The following is a 21005-nucleotide window of genomic DNA, read 5'->3' as shown; positions in this document are numbered from 1 at the left end:
GGTTGCAGAGTTTCCATTAGTAACATAGAAAATAGGTACAGGAGTAGCCCATTCGGCCCTTCGAGCCTTCACCGCCATTCACTGAGTTCATGGCTGAACATGCAACTTCAGTACCCCATTCCTGCTTTCTCGCCATACCCCTTGATCACCCTAGTAGTAAGGACTACATCTAACTCCTTTTTGAATATATTTAGTGAATTGGCCTCAACAACTTTCTGTGGTAGAGAATTCCACAGGTTCATCACTTTCTGGGTGAAGAAGTTTCTCCTCATCTCGGTCCTAAATGGCTTACCCCTTATCCTTAGACTGTGACCCCTGGTTCTGGACTTCCCCAACAGTGGGAACATTCTTCCTGCATCTAATCTGTCTAAACCCGTCAGAATTTGAAACGTTTCTATGAGGTCCCCTCTCATTCTTCTGAACTCCAGTGAATACAAGCCCAGTTGATCCAGTCTGTCTTGATATGTCAGTCCCGCCATCCCGGGAATCAGTCTGGTGAACCTTCGCTGCACTCCCTCAATAGCAAGAACGTCCTTCCTCAAGTTAGGAGACCAAAACTGTACACAATACTCCAGGTGCGGCCTCACCTGTACAACTGTAGTAACGCCTCCCTACCCCTGTACTCAAATCCCCTCGTTATGAAGGCCAACATGCCATTTGCTTTCTTAACCGCCTGCTGTACCTGCATGCTAACCTTCAATGACTGATGTACCATGACACTTGGGTCTCGTTGCACCTCCCCTTTTCCTAATCTGTCACCATTCAGATAATAGTCTGTCTCTCTGTTTTTACCACCAAAGTGGATAACCTCACATTTATCCACATTATACTTTATCTGCCATGCATTTGCCCACTCACCTAACCTATCCAAGTCACTCTGCAGCCTCATAGCATCCTCCTCGCAGCTCACACTGCCACCCAACTTAGTGTCATCCGCAAATTTGGAGATACTACATTTAATCCCCTCGTCTAAATCATTAATCTACAATGTAAACAGCTGGGGCCCCAGCACAGAACCTTGTGGTACCCCACTAGTCACTGCCTGCCATTCTGAAAAGTACCTATTTACTCCTACTCTTTGCTTCCTGTCTGCCAACCAGTTCTCAATCCACGTCAGCACACTACCCCCAGTCCCATGTGCTTTAACTTTGCACATTAATCTCTTGTGTGGGATCTTGTCGAAAGCCTTTTGAAAGTCCAAATACACCACATCAACTGGTTCTCCCTTGTCCACTTTACTGGAAACATCCTCAAAAAATTCCAGAAGATTTGTCAAGCATGATTTCCTTTTCACAAATCCATGCTGACTTGGACCTATCATGTCACCTCTTTCCAAATGCGCTGCTATGACATCCTTAATAATTGATTCCATCATTTTACCCACTACCGATGTCAGGCTGACTGGTCTATAATTCCCTGTTTTCTCTCTCCCTCCTTTTTTAAAAAGTGGGGTTACATTGGCTACCCTCCACTCCATAGGAACTGATCCAGAATCTATGGAATGTTGGAAAATGACTCAATGCATCCGCTATTTCCAAGGCCACCTCCTTAAGTACTCTGGGATGCAGACCATCAGGCCCTGGGGATTTATCGGCCTTCAATCCCATCAATTTCCCCAACACAATTTCCCGACTAATAAGGATTTCCTTCAGTTCCTCCTCCTTACAACCACATTAAAAAGAGGCAACGAGCATCAGAAAAATCTACTTAATTATACCGCATTACTAGCGGTTATATTCCTTGGCTATAATACCTTCTTTAGAACTCCAAACCATTTCATTAATCTGTTTATTTTTGATTAGATTAATTTGAGATCTCAAGTTTTAATTTATAATTATTGCTTTGTATGGTATTCCAGTTCTGCCTTGCCAGCAAGCATTTTTGTGCCTGCTATGTTATAATTGATTTCAAAATCAAATACGTACTTAATGTTAAAATAATGAAGTTATGATTTTTGCACAGTTTGAAGTACAAAGTAATTTTCTTTCCCGCTGATTAAACTTGCTGCTCTTTCCAAAATTGCTCTTCCGAAAAAAATATATATTGTTTTATTTCTTAATAACTGAGGTAAATGAAGACGCTTAAAATGGCCTGTCCTGGCATTCCTGTGTTTTGGGAACAATCTATGTTAAATTGCTACCTCGATTTTAATCTCTCCACCATTGGCGGGCGTGCCTTCAGCTGCTGAGGCCCAAAGCTCTGGAATTTCCTCCCTAAACCTCTCCGCCTCTACACCTTGAGGTGCTCCGTAAAATCTAGCTCTTTGACTAAGATTTTGGTACTCTGCCCGAATATCTCCTTATGTGGCTCGGTGTCAAACTTTGTTTGATAAATCGCTCCTGTGAAGCCCCTGGGGACATTTTACTACATTAAAGGCGCTATATATCATCGTCTAAAATGATGGGATTAGTTTACAGTTTTGATTGTCTTGTTTCTGAGGTGGAAAGGCATCTGATGCTAGAAGGAACTGGAAGAATATTTTATTTAAGGAAGATGGTGTATATGTGTTTGATTTAAATCTGCAAGACCTCACAGTTTGTCCACCAGGAACTCAATTTAGAATTGAATAAAATGTATAAAAAGTTGATTACATTATTTTTATTTGTTATATACGAGCTGCTAATTTGCATCAATTTGAGAGTTGATTAAGGAAACCATATTACATGTCAGCACATAAATAATTCATTTCTTTGTGCTCTCTTCTGGCAACTCGTGCATAACCTGAACATTTGCTTGGGAGGAATCTTCAGACAGCTGTATTTAATTAGTATTGATATATTAATGTGTTGTGCCTGCAAATTTCCTGTTAACTTTTCCCACTAAATATATGCATATATTCACATTTATATTGAAAACTCCTTCTGTAAATGTTACTCTGTACTTACAGCCTCCCACCAGTGAAGGTGCTATAGCGTCATTTTTTCATGTTCCCAGCTTCTTGACCTCTGCTGCAGAGAAACACCTCTGCTCAAACAACCATGCTGCTTCTCAAATTGCAGTGCTATTTAACTACTACTAATATAAAATCAAAGTATGTAAAAATAAGGCAGCGTGTATAAATTTAAAATGAGGACTGGACACACATATATTTTTTTTCCAATATAAAGATAAAAAATGCTGGAATTACTCAGGAAGGTTCCCGCTAAGGTGAGCGGCCGTGCAGTAATCGCAAAGGTCCTGCGCAGGCTACTGCAGAAAGTTAAAGGGACCGCACATTTAAAGAAGCTGGCTGTACAGAACAAAGCCCAGCTGAGAGAATATTGCTCAGCAGGTCAGGCAGCATCTGTGGAAAAAGAAATATGTTTCCGGTCGATGACCTTTCATTAGTTATATATTATACATTTTATATTTGTATGTGTGTGTATAAATATTATATAATATCAATAATCATTAAAGAATCTTAACTTTTATGTGCTTTGGTGAGTTTATCCACTGCTTTCTAGCTCTGCTTCACCTCAAGGCTAGATTTAGTCTCAATTCCCTGTGTGCAATGCCATGGGAAATTGACTAATAATAAAAAGACAATTAAGAGAGTACTACAGATTTAGCTTTTGGGTAAGATTTATTTAATTTCTGTTTATTGTGGTATATTAACCAGTTTTGGTAGTGATTGTAAATGATGACCAAGTTGAAAGGATGAGTCAGTGGAAGCTTCAGGGAGATCGATGGTCTTGAAGGGAGTGCACTAGAGAACTGATGATGTACAGTACTCTGAGAACTGACCGTGTAATGTATTTGCTTCACGGGTTCTTTGCTTAAGAATTCACAGCAGCACTTTGCTATTAAGAACTAGTTGGTTTATTAACAAAGGTTTAGCAATCAAACTACACATTACCAGTTCATCCACTAGACTCTCAACTGCATACCTCATCGTGGATCACCTAGACTAAACTGACTGGGGTTTTATTGAGTCTTGTGGGCATCACGTGACTGGCTAAGCCACTCACAATGCAACAGCTCTACAACTATTTTAGTTGCAACAACTATTACAGCTCTACAAACCTGTGAGCATACTCTCCAGTGCATACATTACAGACAGTTCTCTGAGAACTGATGTTGGACAGTACTCTTTAGTGTCGTCCTGAGTTGTCCTAACTGTAAATATGAATTTCTTATCTATGCTAGCTATGCCATTCAAGTGTTACAAACTTGTTTTATGCTTTTATGGTGTAGATTATATAAGTTGCATTAATGATTAAAAGTTTCACTTCATTCAGGTACTTTAAATAACATTTTGGTTGCTTTGCATATCCAAAGTAAATATTTAATATTGGAAACTATTAATGAATGATGGGGGAAAGCAATACTTTTCAGAAATGTTTCGGATAGAGGTCAAATCTTTGCAGGAAATTAGTTTGCGTCAATTGTCTAGCTTCTAACCATTTACATAAAAACATCTGTGCTCATTTGGAAGTTACTGTTTTGTGTCTTTGCCTTCGTGCAATGCATCATCTAACTAATGGAGCTAACAATGGAATAAGATTATGGGCATGTCTTAGACTGTCAGCTTGGTTGAATTCACAGATTACACATCATAATGGGATCTCTAGGTTGTGCCATTTAAGCACCACAAACTGAGACTGAATATTATGGGGGGTGGTGGAATTTTAACATGAACAGCAGCAGCCTTCCACAAGCTTTGCTGAAGCCACTGCTGATCACCTCATATGTAGCAGTTAGTAAGTCTTTTAAGAAAAGCAGTATTGATTGACACTTGGCGTGAGAAGTTTCAGGCAATTATTGTGGGTGGCATTAAATTAATCACCTTTATCGCATTTGACACATTGGTCTGCAGTGTCTTTTCATGGCAGCTTCTGAATCTGCAATGTCAGGACGTCACAAGTTGGCAGAATGGTTTCAATGTTCATTAATGTGGAATTAAGGGACTGGCGAAGGCGGTAACAAGGGCTGTTGATGCTGAGCGGCTTTGTGCAACTTTTCAGGAGCGAGCAATGAGCTGGTAACCAGAAGCATTGCTCCATCAACTGATCCCCAGCATACTGGCTGCCAGTCACTGGGTTGGCACTCCTTCTGCTTCTAACTTGTCTTCACCCAAGTCTTCCAAGTCTATCACCTCCAAATACAATCCTCTAAGAAAGAACGACTTTAATTTCTATAGCGCCTTTCACGACCTCAGGCTGTTCCAAAGCGTTTTACCGCCAGTGAAGTACTTTTTGAAGTGTAGTCACTGTTGTAATGTAGGAAACATGGCAGCCAATTTGCGCACAGCATGCTCCCACAGACAGCAATGTGATGATGACCAGATAATCTGTTTGGGATGTTGATTGAGGGATAAATATCGATCGGGACACTAGGGATAACTCCCTTGTTCTTCTTCGAAATTGTGCCATGGGATCTTTTACATCCACCTGAGAGGGTAGACAGGGCCTTAGTTTATCGTCTCATCCGAAAGACGGCACCTCCAACAGTGCAGCACTCCCGCAGCACTGCACTGGAGTGTACGTCTAAATTTTAGTGTTCAAGTCTCTGGAGTGAGACTTGAACCTTTATTATGTTGTGCAACATGCAGCACATTAAATGATGCAGGGCATTTTGTAGGAAACCCCCAGATCTATTAAGGCACTTGAACCTTGGTTGCAAGAGCTCTAAGTGTGCTCAATGATACTGGTGGTACCATTGGTCATGTCTAATCTGTTGAGGCATGGCGGTGTTGTGGAGGTGTATCACCATCCATGTGTGGAAAGGGTAGCCCTTGTCCCCAAGCAGCAGTCCTCCAAAGTTCCTGGGAAGGTGGAATAGTCAGGGGATGGCTCACTCTTGCAGATAAAGGCGTTGTGACAGCTGCCTGCAAAACTGGCACAGACTTCCATGATCCTCGAGCGATGTCCACAGACAAGCTGGACGTTAATGACGTGATGACCCTTCCTGGTGATGAAAGCTGCTGGCTCATTTTCTGGTGGCTCGATTGCTACATGAGTGCAGTCTATGACCCCCTGGACACGAAGGAAACCAGCCATGATGCAAATCCCAGAGCTCTGTTTGGCTGTTGGCGTCCATAGGAAAGGTGACTTATTAGTTGGCTGTGGCAGACAGGAGAATAGTCATCTGCTTGAGCAGCTGTGCACTGCAGGCTGGGAGTTGTGAAAGATGTTCACTGAAGCATCCTTGAAGGAGCCCGAGGCAAAAAAAAAAGTTTTAAAGAGTGGACATGTCTTGGACAGCTGCTGGCAAAGCATGACCACATGGCCAGCCGGTCAAGCTGCATAGATCAGTGACCACCTCCCTGGAGAAATACAGCCTTCACCTGCACTGCTCCGCGGAGATATCCAAGTAATGCACTCATGGTTAAAAAAAAAACCCTGTGGGTTGTGTAAGGCCATCTGTGAGCAGCACCCCCCTCACTTGCTGTCTTCTAACTGGTCCACCTGCTGCTGCTCCTCTTCCTCCATCCACAACAATGAAGCAAGAATGGCACCCAAAAGCTGTGAGTGTTTGTTCATGGTGTGTGAGGCAAAAATAAAATGGGGAAACAAGCTCTCTCCAAGCTCTCAAATCCTGTGGAAATCCAAGAGGTACAATAAAGCAGGAAAGATGTGATTGCACTAAACAGGGTACAGAGGAGATTTACGAGGAAGTTGCCAGGACTGGAGAGTTTTAGCTGAGGAAAGATTGGATAGGCTGGGGTTGTTTACTTTGGAACATAGGAGGCTGAGGGGAGACCTAATTGAGGTGTATAAAATTATGAGGGGCATAGATTGTGTGGATAGTTAGGACCTATTTTCTTCAGCGCACAAGTCAACAATCAGGGGGCATAGATTTAAAGTTATTGGTAGAAGGATTAGAGGGGAGTTGAGAATTTTTTTCACCGAGGGTGTGGGGGTCTGGAACTTACTGCCTCAAAGGGTGGTAGAGGCAGAAACCCTCACCACATTTTAAAAAGTGCTTGGATATGCAGCTGACTTGCTGTAACCTATAGGGCTACAGACCAGGAGCTGGAAAGTGGGATTAACATGGCTAGTCCTTTGTCGGCCGGCACGACACGATGGGCCAAATGGCCGCCTCCTGTGCCGTAGATTTCTATAATTCTTTGAGAGCAAAATATATTTGAATATCAAAATTAATTGCAATCCGATACTACCAGAGTTTGCAAAGTTTCCATTAACATTTGTTTAATGATGTCGCTTCATGTTTTGTTCATGCCCTGAAGATTCTGCTAAGCATTCACTTTATTGGAAAGGTTGGCGTTCCTTGTAGCAGGTGAGATATTAGCTCAAGTCTAAGTTTTTCAGGAAGACAACCACATTAAAAAGAGGCAAGCATCAGGAAAATCTATTTAATTATACCGCATTACTAGCTGTTATATTCCTTGGCCATAATGCCTACTTTAGAACTCCAAGCTATTTCAGTCATCTGTTTATTTTTGATTAGATTAATTTGTGAGATCTCAAGTTTTAGTTTATAATTATTGCGTATTCCAGCTCTGCTAAACAGTTCTGCCTTGCCAGCAAGCATTTTTGTGCCTGCTATGTTATAATTGATTCCAAAATCAAATACGCACTAATTTTAAAATAATGAAGTAATTTTTTTTGCACAGTTTGAAATACAAAGTCATTTTCTTTCCCGCTGATTTAAACTTGCTGCTCTTTTCAAAATTGCTCTTCCTAAAAAAAAAAATACTGTTTTATTAGTAACTGAGGTAAATTAAGGAGCTTAAAATGGCCTGTCCCAGCATTCCTCTGTTTTGGGAATAATCTATGTTAAATTGCTCGACCGAAGTGAATGCTGCACTGAGGAATAACAGGTCATTGTGGTAGCAAATGGATTCACCCTAAAATGAGGGGATTAGTTTACAGTTTTGATCGTCTTGTATCTGTGGTGGGAACCATCTGATGCTGGAAGGAACTTGCAGAATATTTTATTTAAGGAAGATGGTTTATGTAAGTGTTTGATTTAAATCTTGCATCACCTCATAGTTTGTTCACTTAGAACTCTTTTTTAATGAAATGTAAAAAAAAAAATTTTAATCCTGTGGAAAACCAAAAGGTGCATTAGCATGCAGATTACAATGATTTGCGTGGTCTACACCTAAATGCCTCTTTAAATGGTGCTTCTAGTTGCCTGCTGAAAAAAGAAAAAAGACTTGCATTTATATAGCAGCTTTCACAACCACCAGACGTCTCAAAAGCGCTTTACAGCCAATGATGTACTTTTGAAGTGTAGACACTGTTGTAATGTAGTAAATGCGGCAGCCAATTTGCGCACAGCAAGCTCCCACAAACAGCAATGTGATAATGACCAGATAATCTGTTTTTGTTATGTTGATTGAGGGATAAATATTGGCCAGGACACCAGGGGTAACTTGCTTTTCTTCAAAATAGTGCCATAGGATCTTTTGTGTCTCATCTGAAAGATGGCTCCTCTGACAGTGCAGCGCTCCCTCAGCACTGCACTGGAGTGTCGGCCTAGATTTATGTGTTCAACTTGAACACACAACCCCCTCAGAGGCGAGTGTGCGACTCTCTGAGCCACAGCTGACACACTGGAAGCCAATCACGCCAGGTTTTGTTTAGCAGCTTGGGCAAGACTTAATGACTTTTTTGAGTTTTAAAAACATGTCACACACTCATAGGACCCCAATTTGCATGTATTCGTGATCGCCTCAGCCACATCATAAATCCACACCCCAGCACATGACTAAAATCCTCACCTTTATCTTCAAATCCTTGCAGGGCCTTGCCACGGCCTACTTCTGCAATCTGCTACAATTATACGTTGCACACATCTCTCTCCCTCCTCCAGTCGTGACTCATTCTGTGCTTCCACCCCTCAAATGGTCTGCATCCCTGCCCTCTAGAACTCTGCATAAATTCCTCCAACTTGCACCCTCTTTCCCGTTCCCTCCCCCCCCCCATTCAAAGTCCTGCTCTTCAACCGTGCTTTCTGCCTCTACCCCTACGCGTCTGTTTCCCTTTCTATCCCAGCTTGTTGTTTTTACTATAAAGCAGTTCCAAGTGTTCTCTTTAGGTGAGAACTGCTATAAAAATGTAAACTACTTTTCTTGTAGTTTCTCCACCTCATACGATACTCTCCAGTCGAGAGGATTGGCCAGACAGCAAGCTTTCAGTTGGCTTCTATGCGATTACAAATGAGTATCCGGAGGCAACTAATCTATTTTCCTCCTTGTGGGAAAGCACTTAGCCTACACCTAGCACTACTCAACCTAGGTTGAAATGTTCCAAAAATGGAGCATCAGACGTCATAGTACAGGCGTCACACTGTCTGTCCTCGATCATGCTTTGGGATCCGTAATACAGTTGTAAACTTGAAATATTCCATTCAGACGGAGCCTGAGAGCGCGACTATATGAATCTCACTAGGAATAGGTTGAAACAACAAATTTATGTTCATCTGGAATGGCTTGAATGCAATCACAAATAACCAGCAAGAGCTACATTCACTAACAGTCGATCAGAGACCTATTATAACATCAAACTGCTAAAAATTAATCTAAATTAAATTCATCACTTAACATCCCACATTCCATCAGGACAATATTCAAACTTTTTTGGGAGTAAAACAGAACTGCCTCTGAGAACTTACCACCTTGTTGCTGCTCGCTTCCCGCTCACTGCCGCTTTAATTACGAAATTAATTAATTACAAAATTTGTTATGAAATTGTGTGGCCCTGACTTGGAGGAAAAATAAAGACCGAAAATAACATTTGAAAATGTGTTGTGGAGGTTAGAGAATAAGAGGTGCAGAGACATTTAGTAAATATGACAGAAGCAACTAAAAGCAGTTTTTTGAACAACAAAGTGTTTAACACAAACTAACAGTGAGGTTTTATTTTAAGCTCCCTTTGAAGAGGTTTGCACATTCGATACAATGAGTAATATTTTCATTGTGCTATTTTGTGTTTGTAAAGACTAATTTAGAAAATTGCTTCATTAGTAAAGTGGTTTCCTGATGTTTCGTTGTTGGTCTATAACATTGGTCAATATTGTGGATATTGGTGACGCGGAAGTTAAACAAATTTTTTTTTTAAGATCTTGCAGTTAAGCTCAATTCCTGTTTTATCTTTACACACTCATACATTTACATATATATTTCAGTATAAAACTATTAACCACACAATTGGGTTTTAAAGCCACTGTATTCATTTTCTATTTGAGTATTGCAATTTTTTTTTATTTTGGATCCTTTTCATTTCATCATCATCATCGGCAGTCCCTCGGAATCGAGGAGAACTTGCTTCCACTCCTGAAGTGAGTTCTTTGATGGCTGAACAGCCCCATACGAGAGCCACAGACTTTGTCACAGGTGGGACAGATAGTCGTTGAGGGAAGGGGTGGGTGGGACTGGTTTACCGCACGCTCCTTCCGCTGCCTGCGCTTGTTTCTGCATGCTCTCAGCGTTGAGACTCGAGGTGCTCAGCGCCCTCCCGGATGCACTTCCTCCACTAGGACAAGTCCGACTGCGGCAGCTACAGGGGAATCTCCCTGCTATCAGCCACTGGGAAAGTCATCGCTAGTGTCCTCCTCAACCGTCATCTTCCCCTTGGCCGAGGAACTTCTCCCGGAGTCACAGTACGGAATTCGTCCCCTACGGGGCACAACGGACGTGATTTTTGCAGCGCAACAGCTACAGGAAAAATGCAGGCAACAGTGCCAGCCCTTACACATGGCCGCCTTCGACCTTACAAAGGCCTTTGACACGTTCAACCGTGAGGGTCTATGGAGCGTCTTCTCTGTTTCGGATGCCCCAAAATTTCATCACCATCCTCCGCCTGCTCCACGACGACATGCAGGCCATGATCCTGACCAACGGATCCATCACAGACCTAATCCACGTCCGGACCGGGGTCAAACAGGGCTGCGTCATCGCCCCAACCCTCATTCATTCTCGCCACCATGCTCCACCTCACAGTCAACAAGCTCCCCGCTGGAGTGGAACTAAACTACAGAACCAGTGGGAACGTGTTCAACCTGTGCCGTCTCCAGGCCAGGTCCAAGACCACCCCAACATCTGTCATGGAGCTACAGTCCTGGGCTTCTGTCTGCGTCTGCACACGTACAGAGGCTGAACTCCAGGACATAGTCGACATATTTACTGCGGCATACGAAAGCATGGGCCTTATGCTAAACATCCGTATGACAAAGGTCCTCCACCAGCCTGTCCTCGCCGCATAGCACTGCCTCCCTCCCCCCCACCAGTCATCAAGATCCACGGCGCGGCCCTGGACACCGTGGACCACTTCCCATATCTTGGGAGCTTCCTATCAACAAGAGCAGGCATCGACGACAAGATCCAACACTGCCTCCTTTTCATATAACTTACTGATGACCAGTGTGCACTTGGATTGATTGTCTATGGTGGGATGCGAGCCATAAGCTCGGCACTGAATAGCACCCTTCGGTGATACGGTGAGAGTTCCGAGGCGTGGAAGGTGGGGGTGAGAGATTTGAGGTGATGCTTACATCTCCCAAGCATTGGGATAACCAGAGGTCCACTTCGTGGAAGGAGGAGGGGGTCAGGGTGGCCGCAGTGCTGCCATTGTGCTCACCAGGGGCTCCGCAGTTGAGTGGGACTAGTGGCTGGAGGAAGCCCAGGACGTCGCCGGAGTGAGGAAGGGAGGCCAGGACTGTGGCAACTACAAAGGAATCTCCCTGCTGTCGACCGCTGGGAAAGTCATCACTAGAATCCTCCTCAACCGTCTTCTCCCTGTGGCTGAAGAGCTCCTCCCAGAGTCGCAATGTGGATTCTGTCCACTAAGGGGTAGAATGGACATGCTCTTCACGACGTGACAACTACAAGAGAAATGCAGGGAACATTACCAACCCTCTTCTCAATCTTCCTCGCCGCCATGCTCCACCTCACAATCACCAAGCTCCCAGCTGGAGTGGAATTAAATTACAGAACCAGTGGGAAGCTGTTTAACCTATGCCGCTTCCAGGCCAGGTCCAAGATCACTCCAACCTCTGTCGTTGAGCTGCAGTATGCGGGTGACACCTGCGTCTGTGCACATTGAGGCTGAACTCCAGGATATAGTCAATGTATTCACTGAGGCATATGAAAGCATGGGCCTTACGCTTAACATCCGTAAGACAAAGGTCCTCCACCAGCCTGTCCCCGCCGCACAGCACTGCCCCCCAGTCATCAAGATCCACAGCACGGCCCTGGACAACGTGGACCATTTCCCATATCTCGGGAGCCTCTTATCAACAAAGGCAGACATCGATGCGGAGATTCAGCATCGCCTCCAGTGCGCCAGCGCAGCCTTCGGCCGTCTGAGGAAAAAAGTGTTTGAAGACCAGGCCCCCAAAAATCTAGCATCAAACTCGTGGTCTACAAGGCTGTAGTAATACCTGCCCTCCTGTATGGATCTAAGGCATGGACGATGTATAAAAGGCACCCCAAGTCGTTGGAGAGATATTACCAACGATGTCTCCCAAGATCCTGCAAATCCCGTGGGAGGACAGGTGCACCAACATAAGTGTCCTCGACCAGGCTAATATCCCCAGTATTGAAGCCCTGACCACACTCGATCAGTTTCACTGGGCAGGCCACGTAGTACACATGCCAGATACGAGACTCCTTAAGCAAATGTTTTATGCGGAGCTCCTTCATGGTAAATGAGCCAAAGGAGGATAGCGGAAACGTTATAAGGACACTCTCAAAGCCTCCCTGGTAAAGTGCGACATCACCACTGACATCTGGGAGACACTGGCCGCAGACCGCCCGACTAGAGAAAGTCCATCCAGGAGGGCGTTGAGCTCTTCAAGTCTCAACGCAAAGAGCATGAAGAGGCCAAGCGCAGGCAGCGGAAGGAGCGCGCGGCAAACCAGCCCCATCGACCCCTTCCCTCGACTAATGTCTGTCCCACCTGTAACAGGGTCTATGGCTCTCGTATCGGACTGTTCAGCCATCAAAGAACTCACTTCAGGAGTGGAAGCAAGTTCTCCTCGATTCCGAGGGACTGCCTATGATGATGATGTACATGGCCGCCTTTGACCTCACAAAGGCCTTTGACAATGTCCACCGTGAAGGACTATGGAGCGTTCTCTTCTTTTTCAGCTGCCCCCAAACGTTTGTCACCATCCTCCGCCTGCTCCACGACGACATGCAAGCCATGATCCTGACCAATGGATCCACCACATACCTAATCCACGTCAGGACCGGGGTCAAGCAGGACTGCGTCATCGCACCAATGCTCTTCTCGATCTTCCTGACTGCAATGCTCCATCCTACTCTCAGCAAGCTCCTCGCTGGAGTGGAACTAAACTATAGAACCAGTGGGAACCTGTTCAACCTTCGTCGCCTCCAGGCTAGATCCAAGGTCATCCCATCCTCTGTCATCGAATTACAGTACGTGGATGACGCTTGCGTCTGCGCACATTGAGGCCGAACTCCAAACCATCGTCAATATCTTTACCGAGGCATACGAAAGCATGGGCCTTACATTAAACATCTGTAAGACAAAGGTCCTCCACCATATGGCTGAAACATGGATCATATACCGTAGACACCTCAAAGCACTGGAGAAGTACCACCAGCGCTGCCTATGGAAGATCCTGCAAATCCATTGGGAGGATAGATGTACCAACGTCCGTGTTCTCGATCAGGCCAGCATCGAAGCACTGACCGCACTCGACCAGCTCCGTTGGGCAGGCCACATCGTCCACATGCCTGACACGAGACTCCCAAAGCAAGCGCTCTACTCTGAACTCCGACACGGCAAGCGAGCCCCAGGTGGGCAGAGGAAACATTTCAAGGACACTCTCGAAGCCTCCTTGATAACGTGCAACATCCCCACCGGCACCTGGGAATCCCAGGCCCACGACCGCCCTAAGTGGAGGAAGAGCATCCAGGAGGGCGCTGAGCACCTAGAGTCGTCGCCAAGAGCATGCAGAAACCAAAAGCAGACAGTGGAAGGAGCATGCGGCAAACCAGACTCCCCACCCACCTTTTCCTTCAACCACTCTGTCCCACCTGTGAGAGACTGTAATTCCCGTATTGGACTGTATAGTCACCTGAGAACTCACTTTTAGAGTGGAAGGAAATCTTCCTCAATTCCAATTATGATGATGGATTGATTGTGGGTTATTAAAATTATATATTTTTTTGTGATAATAAAATAATAGGAGATTTGGAAATGCTGTAATTTATTACATTTTTCTTTCATTTTATAGGACCCGGCATACCTTTGAATCTGCATTTGGGGCACACAAATTTCAGACTATTATAGATAGACACTTTTTTACTGGTTTATTGTCAATGTTGGAATGCAAAAATATAGTATTGGTGTAATGCATGCACCTGTGAGTATGCTCACAGGTTTGTAGAGCTGTTGCGTTGAGTGACTTAGCCAGTCATGTGATGGTCACAAGACTCTCAAACCCCAGTCCGTTGGGTCTAGGTCATCCATGATGAAGTATGCAGTTGCGAGCTTAGTGGATGAACTGGTAATGTGTAGTGTGATTGTTAAACCTTTGCTATTAAGAACTAGTTGGTTGATTAACAATGTGTTGCTATGAATTCTTAAGCAAGAACCTATGAAGCAAATGCATTACAATAGGAATATATAGAACTGTAGCAATGTGTTGCATATCCTAAAGTAGCAGATCAAAGTGCAAAATAATATTTCATACTTGGAACTTTGTCTTATTGCTGTACAGTTTAATCTGGATCTGCTTTCACATGTTACTGGCTTTTGGATTGTACTTCTTTAGCTTCCAGTTAGCATAAATTGAGATTCATTTTATTGATAAAACTTAGAGCTCAGTAATCTTAACTGCAGGTTAACCTTGGTTTTACTCATTTCACTCAATTTTGGGATTAAAAAGTCAGGATTGGAAATCGATAGTAGTTTCAAAAATGTGTCAGCATGGAACAGTTCAAAAAAGTAAGTGATGGATCTTGATAACTGTGAATTAATGTAAGTATTTAAAATTGCTTGAATACCTATTCAATGTAAATTCCCTTTGTGTGCTCCTTTGCAGAAATCCAGACTCTTAAAAGTGACACTGAATGGAAAGATGCCCTTGAAAAGGCTCTATCTGAAGCTGAAAATTTTTCATTGCCACTGGAGGTGTTTAAGGTAATCATTCATGTAATCTTCTAGATTTACAAAAAAATAAATCAATGCACTTTGATTTGCTTGTTTAAAATTTCCAAGTCTATTCAAAATGATTTTGGTTGGCAAATTAATCCTGTGGGGTGGGGAAATATAACTAAGTTCTTATAAAAGTATATTGTATTGATGCCAGGTCAAATTTGTTTTTAGGGCTAAGTGCTGCACCTTAACAAATGCTCGTGCAGACAACCAGATGGCGTAGATCATGTTATCTACCCAAATATGGGTGGGTGAATTCAAATACCATTCAAACTCAGTAATTGCTGTCCTAGCAATGGTGGACAAAAGAAATACCTGTGCATTCTTTGCATGAAACATTGCGAAGGTTGGGTGGGGATTTTAAAAATTAAGTAGCCACCTTGGCCTGTTCGATTGCCTACACTAAGGCGTGTTTTTATTAATTAAAAAATGTTTTCAGGCAGCACTGAGGCTGCGGGCCGAACTACACTACACCAGCCAGTCTCCTGCCTGTCCTCCCACTTAAAAGACAACCTGCATGCTTGAGGGAGAAGGGTTCGAGGGATATGGGGGCAGGATGGGAAGAGGTACTGGGAGGAGGCTCATGTGGAGTATAAACACCAGCACAGACTAGAATCATAGACTGGTTACAGCACAGAAGGAGGCCATTCGGCCCGTCGAGCCCGTGCTGGCTCTCTGCAAGAGCACCTCAGCTAGTCCCATTCCCCTGCCCTTTCCCTGTAGCCCTGCAATTTTTTTTCCCTCAGGTATGTTATGTCTTCAGATGCTCTAATAATGACTCCACGAGACAATGTGTTGTGCTTGAACTGTAGTGACCTTAGTCCATTTAATGTAACTCCAGAGTGAGGATCACACATGGTGGCCTGCCTTTTATGCTAGGCCTGGCACACCTGTACAGGTAACCAACAAGTCTCCCACTGCAGTGCCCTCTGGTGGCACACCTTGTAATAGTACCAAGCAATAACCATGTAGGATACATGACAAGGTACTTATCTAATTCCCTTTTGAAAGCCACAATTGAATCTGACTCCACCACCCTTTCAGGCAGTGCATTCCGGATCCTAACCACTCGCTGCGTAAAAACGTTTTTCCTCATGTCGCCTTTGGTTCTTCTGCCAATCACCTTAAATCTGTGTCCTCTGGTTCTCAACCCTTCCGCCAATGGTAACAGTTTCTCTCTCTCTACTGTCCAGACCCCGAATGATTTTGAACACCTCGATCAAATCTCCTCTCGGCCTTCTCTGTTGCAAGGAGAACAGCCATAGCCATTTGACGAGTTGGCCAAATGGCCTGTTTCTGTGCTGTAGATTATATGTAAAGAGAATTTCTCTACTTTTCAGCCGACACAAAAATGAGAGTTGGACAAAGTGGAACAGGAAACCAAGCTGCTGAGGTTGAGTGCTGTACTTGACAATGCTGTGGCCAATTTTCCACTCCACGTTATCCACAGGGACACTGACCGCAGCATCACAAGCTCAATCGGCAAACGCACTAATAATTTTCCACTTCCTACGACGCTGTACTACCGAAACTCTCCCATCCACTTTATCCAACCCAACTCTGATTCATATTCACACACAAAATGATATCCTAAGTAAAATCAATGATTTTGACATAAATGAGATGAAAGTTCCAGCATGGCTAACAGGGCTCAAAATGAATAACTCACCAGGGATGAATAGTATTTAACATGCTGAGAGAAAGTTGTGAGGCACTGGCGATCATCATGAGCGAGTCGATGGGCATTGGGAGATACATGTAGATTGAAAACAGGCTTATGTGATGCCCTCGTTCAAAAAGGGTGACAAAATAGAGACATAAAGAAGGAGACTTGCATTTATATAGCGCCTTTCACAGATTCACTAGTGCTTTACAGCCAATTAAATTCTTTTGAAGTGTAATCACGGTTGAAATGTAGGAAATAACAGCAGCAAATTTGAACACAGCAAGCTCCCACAATCATCAATGAAATAAATGACCAGATGATCTGTATTTTTATGCTGGCCTATGCACTGGGCGAACTCCCCTACTCTTTGAATACTGCCACGGGATCTTTTACGACAACCTTAGAGCACAGGCAGGGCCTCGGTTTAACTTCTCACCCGAAAGACGACACCTCCAACAGTGTCGGCCGAGATTATGTGCTCAAGTCTCTGAAGTGGGACTTGAACTCTCAACCTTCTGACTCAGTTCATGATTATAAAGTGGCGGGGCTGGTTACTGCACACAAAGCCCAAAGTGGACAGCGAACCTGCGGAAGTCCGGTGACAGGTGGCCCGGCCAATCATGATGACGGGCGGGCATCATTTTCATGAATTTTCTCTGACTCCGATCCAGTACCTTGCTGGCAGGCAGGAGCAGGAATTTGGCTGGCAGGTGACTGCAGCCAGGAATCCGTGGGATTGGTCGCTGCCAGTGGCGGGAGAGGGGCTAGGCCGCTCCCCTCATTTTAATTGCCCTCCACCACCAGGAGGGTAGAGTTAAAACTGGAGCCAGAAGCTTTATTTTCTTGACTTTGAGGATGTGAAAACTCTAGTGGATTGTGGAAAGCCCTACGTCGTGTTTTACCTCGACTTCCAGACAGCTTTTGATAAGAGTGCCACACGCAAGGCTGTTAGTTAAACTCAAAGCTGTGGTGATTTTGGGGTAATTTAGCCACATTTGCAGATGATGCCAAACTAGAAAGGGCACTGGAATCGGTGGAGGCAGCTAAGAAATCACCAAATGAATTGGACAAAATATTTAAGTGGGTAAAAGAATATCCAAGCTCTCTCCAGTTAACTGTGAACCTCTGGGGAAAAATGCTTATAACTTGCATCGCGCCTTTAACGTAAAACGTCCCAAAGCACTTCAAACAAAAGTTGGCACCGAGCCACATAGGGAATATTGCGGAAGATAACCAAAGGCTTGGTCAAAGAGGTAGGTTTTAAGTAGCATCTTAAAGGAGGAGAGAGGTTTAGGGAGGGAATTCCAGAGCTTAGAGCCTTGGCAACTGGAGGCACGGCCGCCAGTGGTGGAGTGATCAAAATTGGGGGATGCATAAGAGGCCAGAATTGGAGTGCAGATATGAGTGTTGTAGGGCTGGAGGAGGTTACAGAGATAGGAAGGGGCGAGGCCATGGAGGGATTTAAAAACGAGTGCGAGCACAGTACAAGAGTGACTGTACTGGTTAGCCCTGCTGAACAGGGCATTGGTGACTTGCTTGATGCTGCTGTGCACTGCAGACTAGGATATGTGGGAGATGTCCCCTGTAGCAGACTGGAATGAGCCAGTGGCACACAAGTTTAAAGGCTGTGGTAACTATGCATGGCCACCTGGTGCAGCAGGCAACTAGTCTTGCTGCAGAGGTCGACAACAGCCTCCCTGAATATGTGCAGCATCCTGATCCAGTGCTCCTTACACAGATCCAGAAATGTGACTCTTGGCCTATAGAACCCTGTGTGCTGGTTATAGCCTCTTACGGGCTGCCCCCCTCTCTCTCTGTGCTGTAATAGGCCTACCAGCCGCTTGCTGTGACTGCCGCTCCTGTTGCATGCCTGTATAGTGTTTACTATATTGTAGCTGCATTGAATGTTTACACTCCTTCTACCTGTAGCCACAGAGTATATGGAAAAAAAAACCAACTAAATATAGTTGTAAATGTAATTTAAATTTTTTTTTTTAGCAGTTGATTTCCCATGTACATGTTTGAGGTTAACCTGAAGAACATCCATAATTCACTTTACTAATAGAGAAACGCAGAAGTAAAGAGACTGTTTAGGACTGTTCCAGTTAATGGATTGTAATTTTAATTTACAGGAAATGGAATATTAATTGGCTTATGCCAACTAGGACTGTACTAGCATTTTAATTTCATCCTTTCAATGTTCAGACTTAAACAACATGGCATAAAGATAACCGCTCTAATCAGGACGCCAACCGCAGTATGAAGACTTTTTAAGATCTCTTTAGTGCAAAGTATATAAGAATTTTAAATACTATAGGAGAGTGGGCATTTTTCCTTTTGAAAATAAGGGGTTTTCACAGGTTCTTATTTTTCCTTTTATTCTACAATGGTAGTCCCATTATCTGTACTTCTATTACCCTCTGGGTTTCCTCAAAATATTGCCCAGTTTCACAATCTCTGTTATTTGTATTTTTTCTTTTCTTGGTAAATAGAACTACATTTTATTATTTGTGTTGCACTTATTTTAATTCCCGTGTTGAGTATTGCAGCACCAAGGGCTGAATTTTCGGCTTTGCTCATTTCGGGGCGGTAATGGCAGCGGGGCGGGAAAGTTTGTGCCCGGAAACAGTTTGCGCCTCAGTCAGCAAAATTCATCAGCTGGGCCCTGAGTGTCGAGCGGAGCACTAAGGGAGGCGATCCACACCTTTTTAGAGCACAAGGCTGGCTGAGCAACTGAAAATCCGTTGCTAAAGAGCTGGCCTCGGAGTAGGTGTGGCAAAAAAAGAATCGCACCTAAAAACACAACAAACATTCCCAATACCTTAAACACCCCACAATAAGCTACATCACAAAAATAAAACTAAACAAAACAATCAAACTTACCTCATTCACCAATTCCATCAGTCACTGCTGCCGGGACATCTCTGGCTTTCCAGGCGGTCCCACCACGGCAGCCAGATAGGGAATGGAAGACCAACAGGAAGAGCAGTGCAAGGATCCCTTGCGATCATCCCCCTGCAAAACAGATACACTGCTTTGAGTACTGTTGAAGGGGATGACTCATCAGGGGGGAGCAGCAGCAGCCAAGTTCATGGCACCGTGGCTGGCTCTGCTGCACAGGAGAGCAGGAAAAAGAGTGGGGAAGCGATAGTGATAGGGGATTCAAATGTAAGGGGAATAGATAGGCGTTTCTGCGGCCGCAACCGAGACTCCAGGATGGTATGTTGCTTCCCTGGTGCAAGGGTCAAGGATGTCTCGGAGCGGGTGCAGGACATTCTGAAAAGGGAGGGTGAACAGCCAGTTGTCGTGGTGTACATTGGTACCAACGACATAGGTAAAAAACGGACGAATTTAAGGAGCTAGGAGCTAACTTTAAAAAGTAGGACCTCAAAAGTAGTAGCCTCGGGATTGCTACCAGTGCCACGTGCTAGTCAGAGTAGGAATCGCAGGATAGCTCGGATGAATACGTGGCTTGAGCAGTGGTGCAACAGGGAGGGATTCAAATTCCTGGGGCATTGGAACCGGTTCTAGGGGAGGTGGGACCAGTACAAACCGGACGGTCTGCACCTGGGCAGGACTGGAACCAATGTCCTAGGGGGAGTTTGCTAGTGCTGTTGGGGAGGAGTTAAACTAGTATGGCAGGGGGATGGGAACCTATGCAGGGACACAGAGGGAAACAAAATGGAGACAGAAGCAAAAGATAGAAAGGAGATGAGTAAAAGTGGAGGGCAGAGAAACCCAAGGCAAAAAACAAAAAGTGCCACTTTGCAGCAAAATTCTAAAGGGTCAAAGTGTGTTAAAAAGGCAAGCCTGAAGGCTCTGTGCCTCAATGCGAGGAGTATTCGGAATAAGGTGGACGAATTAACTGTGCAGAATGCAGTTAAAGGATACGATGTGGTTGGCATCACGGAGACATGCCTCCAGGGTGACCAAGACTGGGAACTCAACATCCAAGGGTATTTAACATTTAGGAAGGATAGACAGAAAGGAAAAGGAGGCGGGGTGGCGTTGCTGGTTAAAGAGGAAATTAATGCAATTGTAAGGAAAGATATTAGCTTGGATGATGTGGAATCGATATGGGTGGAGCTACGGAATACCAAGGGGCAGAAAACGCTAGTGGGAGTTGTGTACAGACCTCCAAACAGTAGTAGTGATGTTGGGGAGGGCATCAAACAGGAAATTAGGGGTGCATGCAATAAAGGTGCAGCAGTTATCATGGGTGACTTTAATATGCATATAGATTGGGCTAATCAAACTGGAAACAA

General features: G+C 44.3%; 1 protein-coding gene across 2 annotated transcripts in view; it reads left to right on the top strand.

The window, feature by feature from the left end:
- Window positions 1-21005, top strand: part of sfmbt2 (Scm like with four mbt domains 2) — a 201609-nt gene that overhangs the window by 79754 nt on the left and 100850 nt on the right. For both annotated transcript variants that reach the window (XM_070897121.1, XM_070897122.1), the window contains exon 7: window positions 14962-15059. In XM_070897121.1, the coding sequence (XP_070753222.1) occupies window positions 14962-15059 (98 nt within the window). The remainder of the gene's footprint in view (window positions 1-14961; window positions 15060-21005) is intronic.

The sequence above is a fragment of the Pristiophorus japonicus genome, chromosome 13 (assembly GCF_044704955.1).
Source record: "Pristiophorus japonicus isolate sPriJap1 chromosome 13, sPriJap1.hap1, whole genome shotgun sequence".
NCBI lineage: Eukaryota > Metazoa > Chordata > Chondrichthyes > Pristiophoridae > Pristiophorus > Pristiophorus japonicus.
The sequence above is the reverse complement of the archived record's forward strand: the minus strand, read 5'-3'. Positions and strand labels throughout refer to the sequence as shown.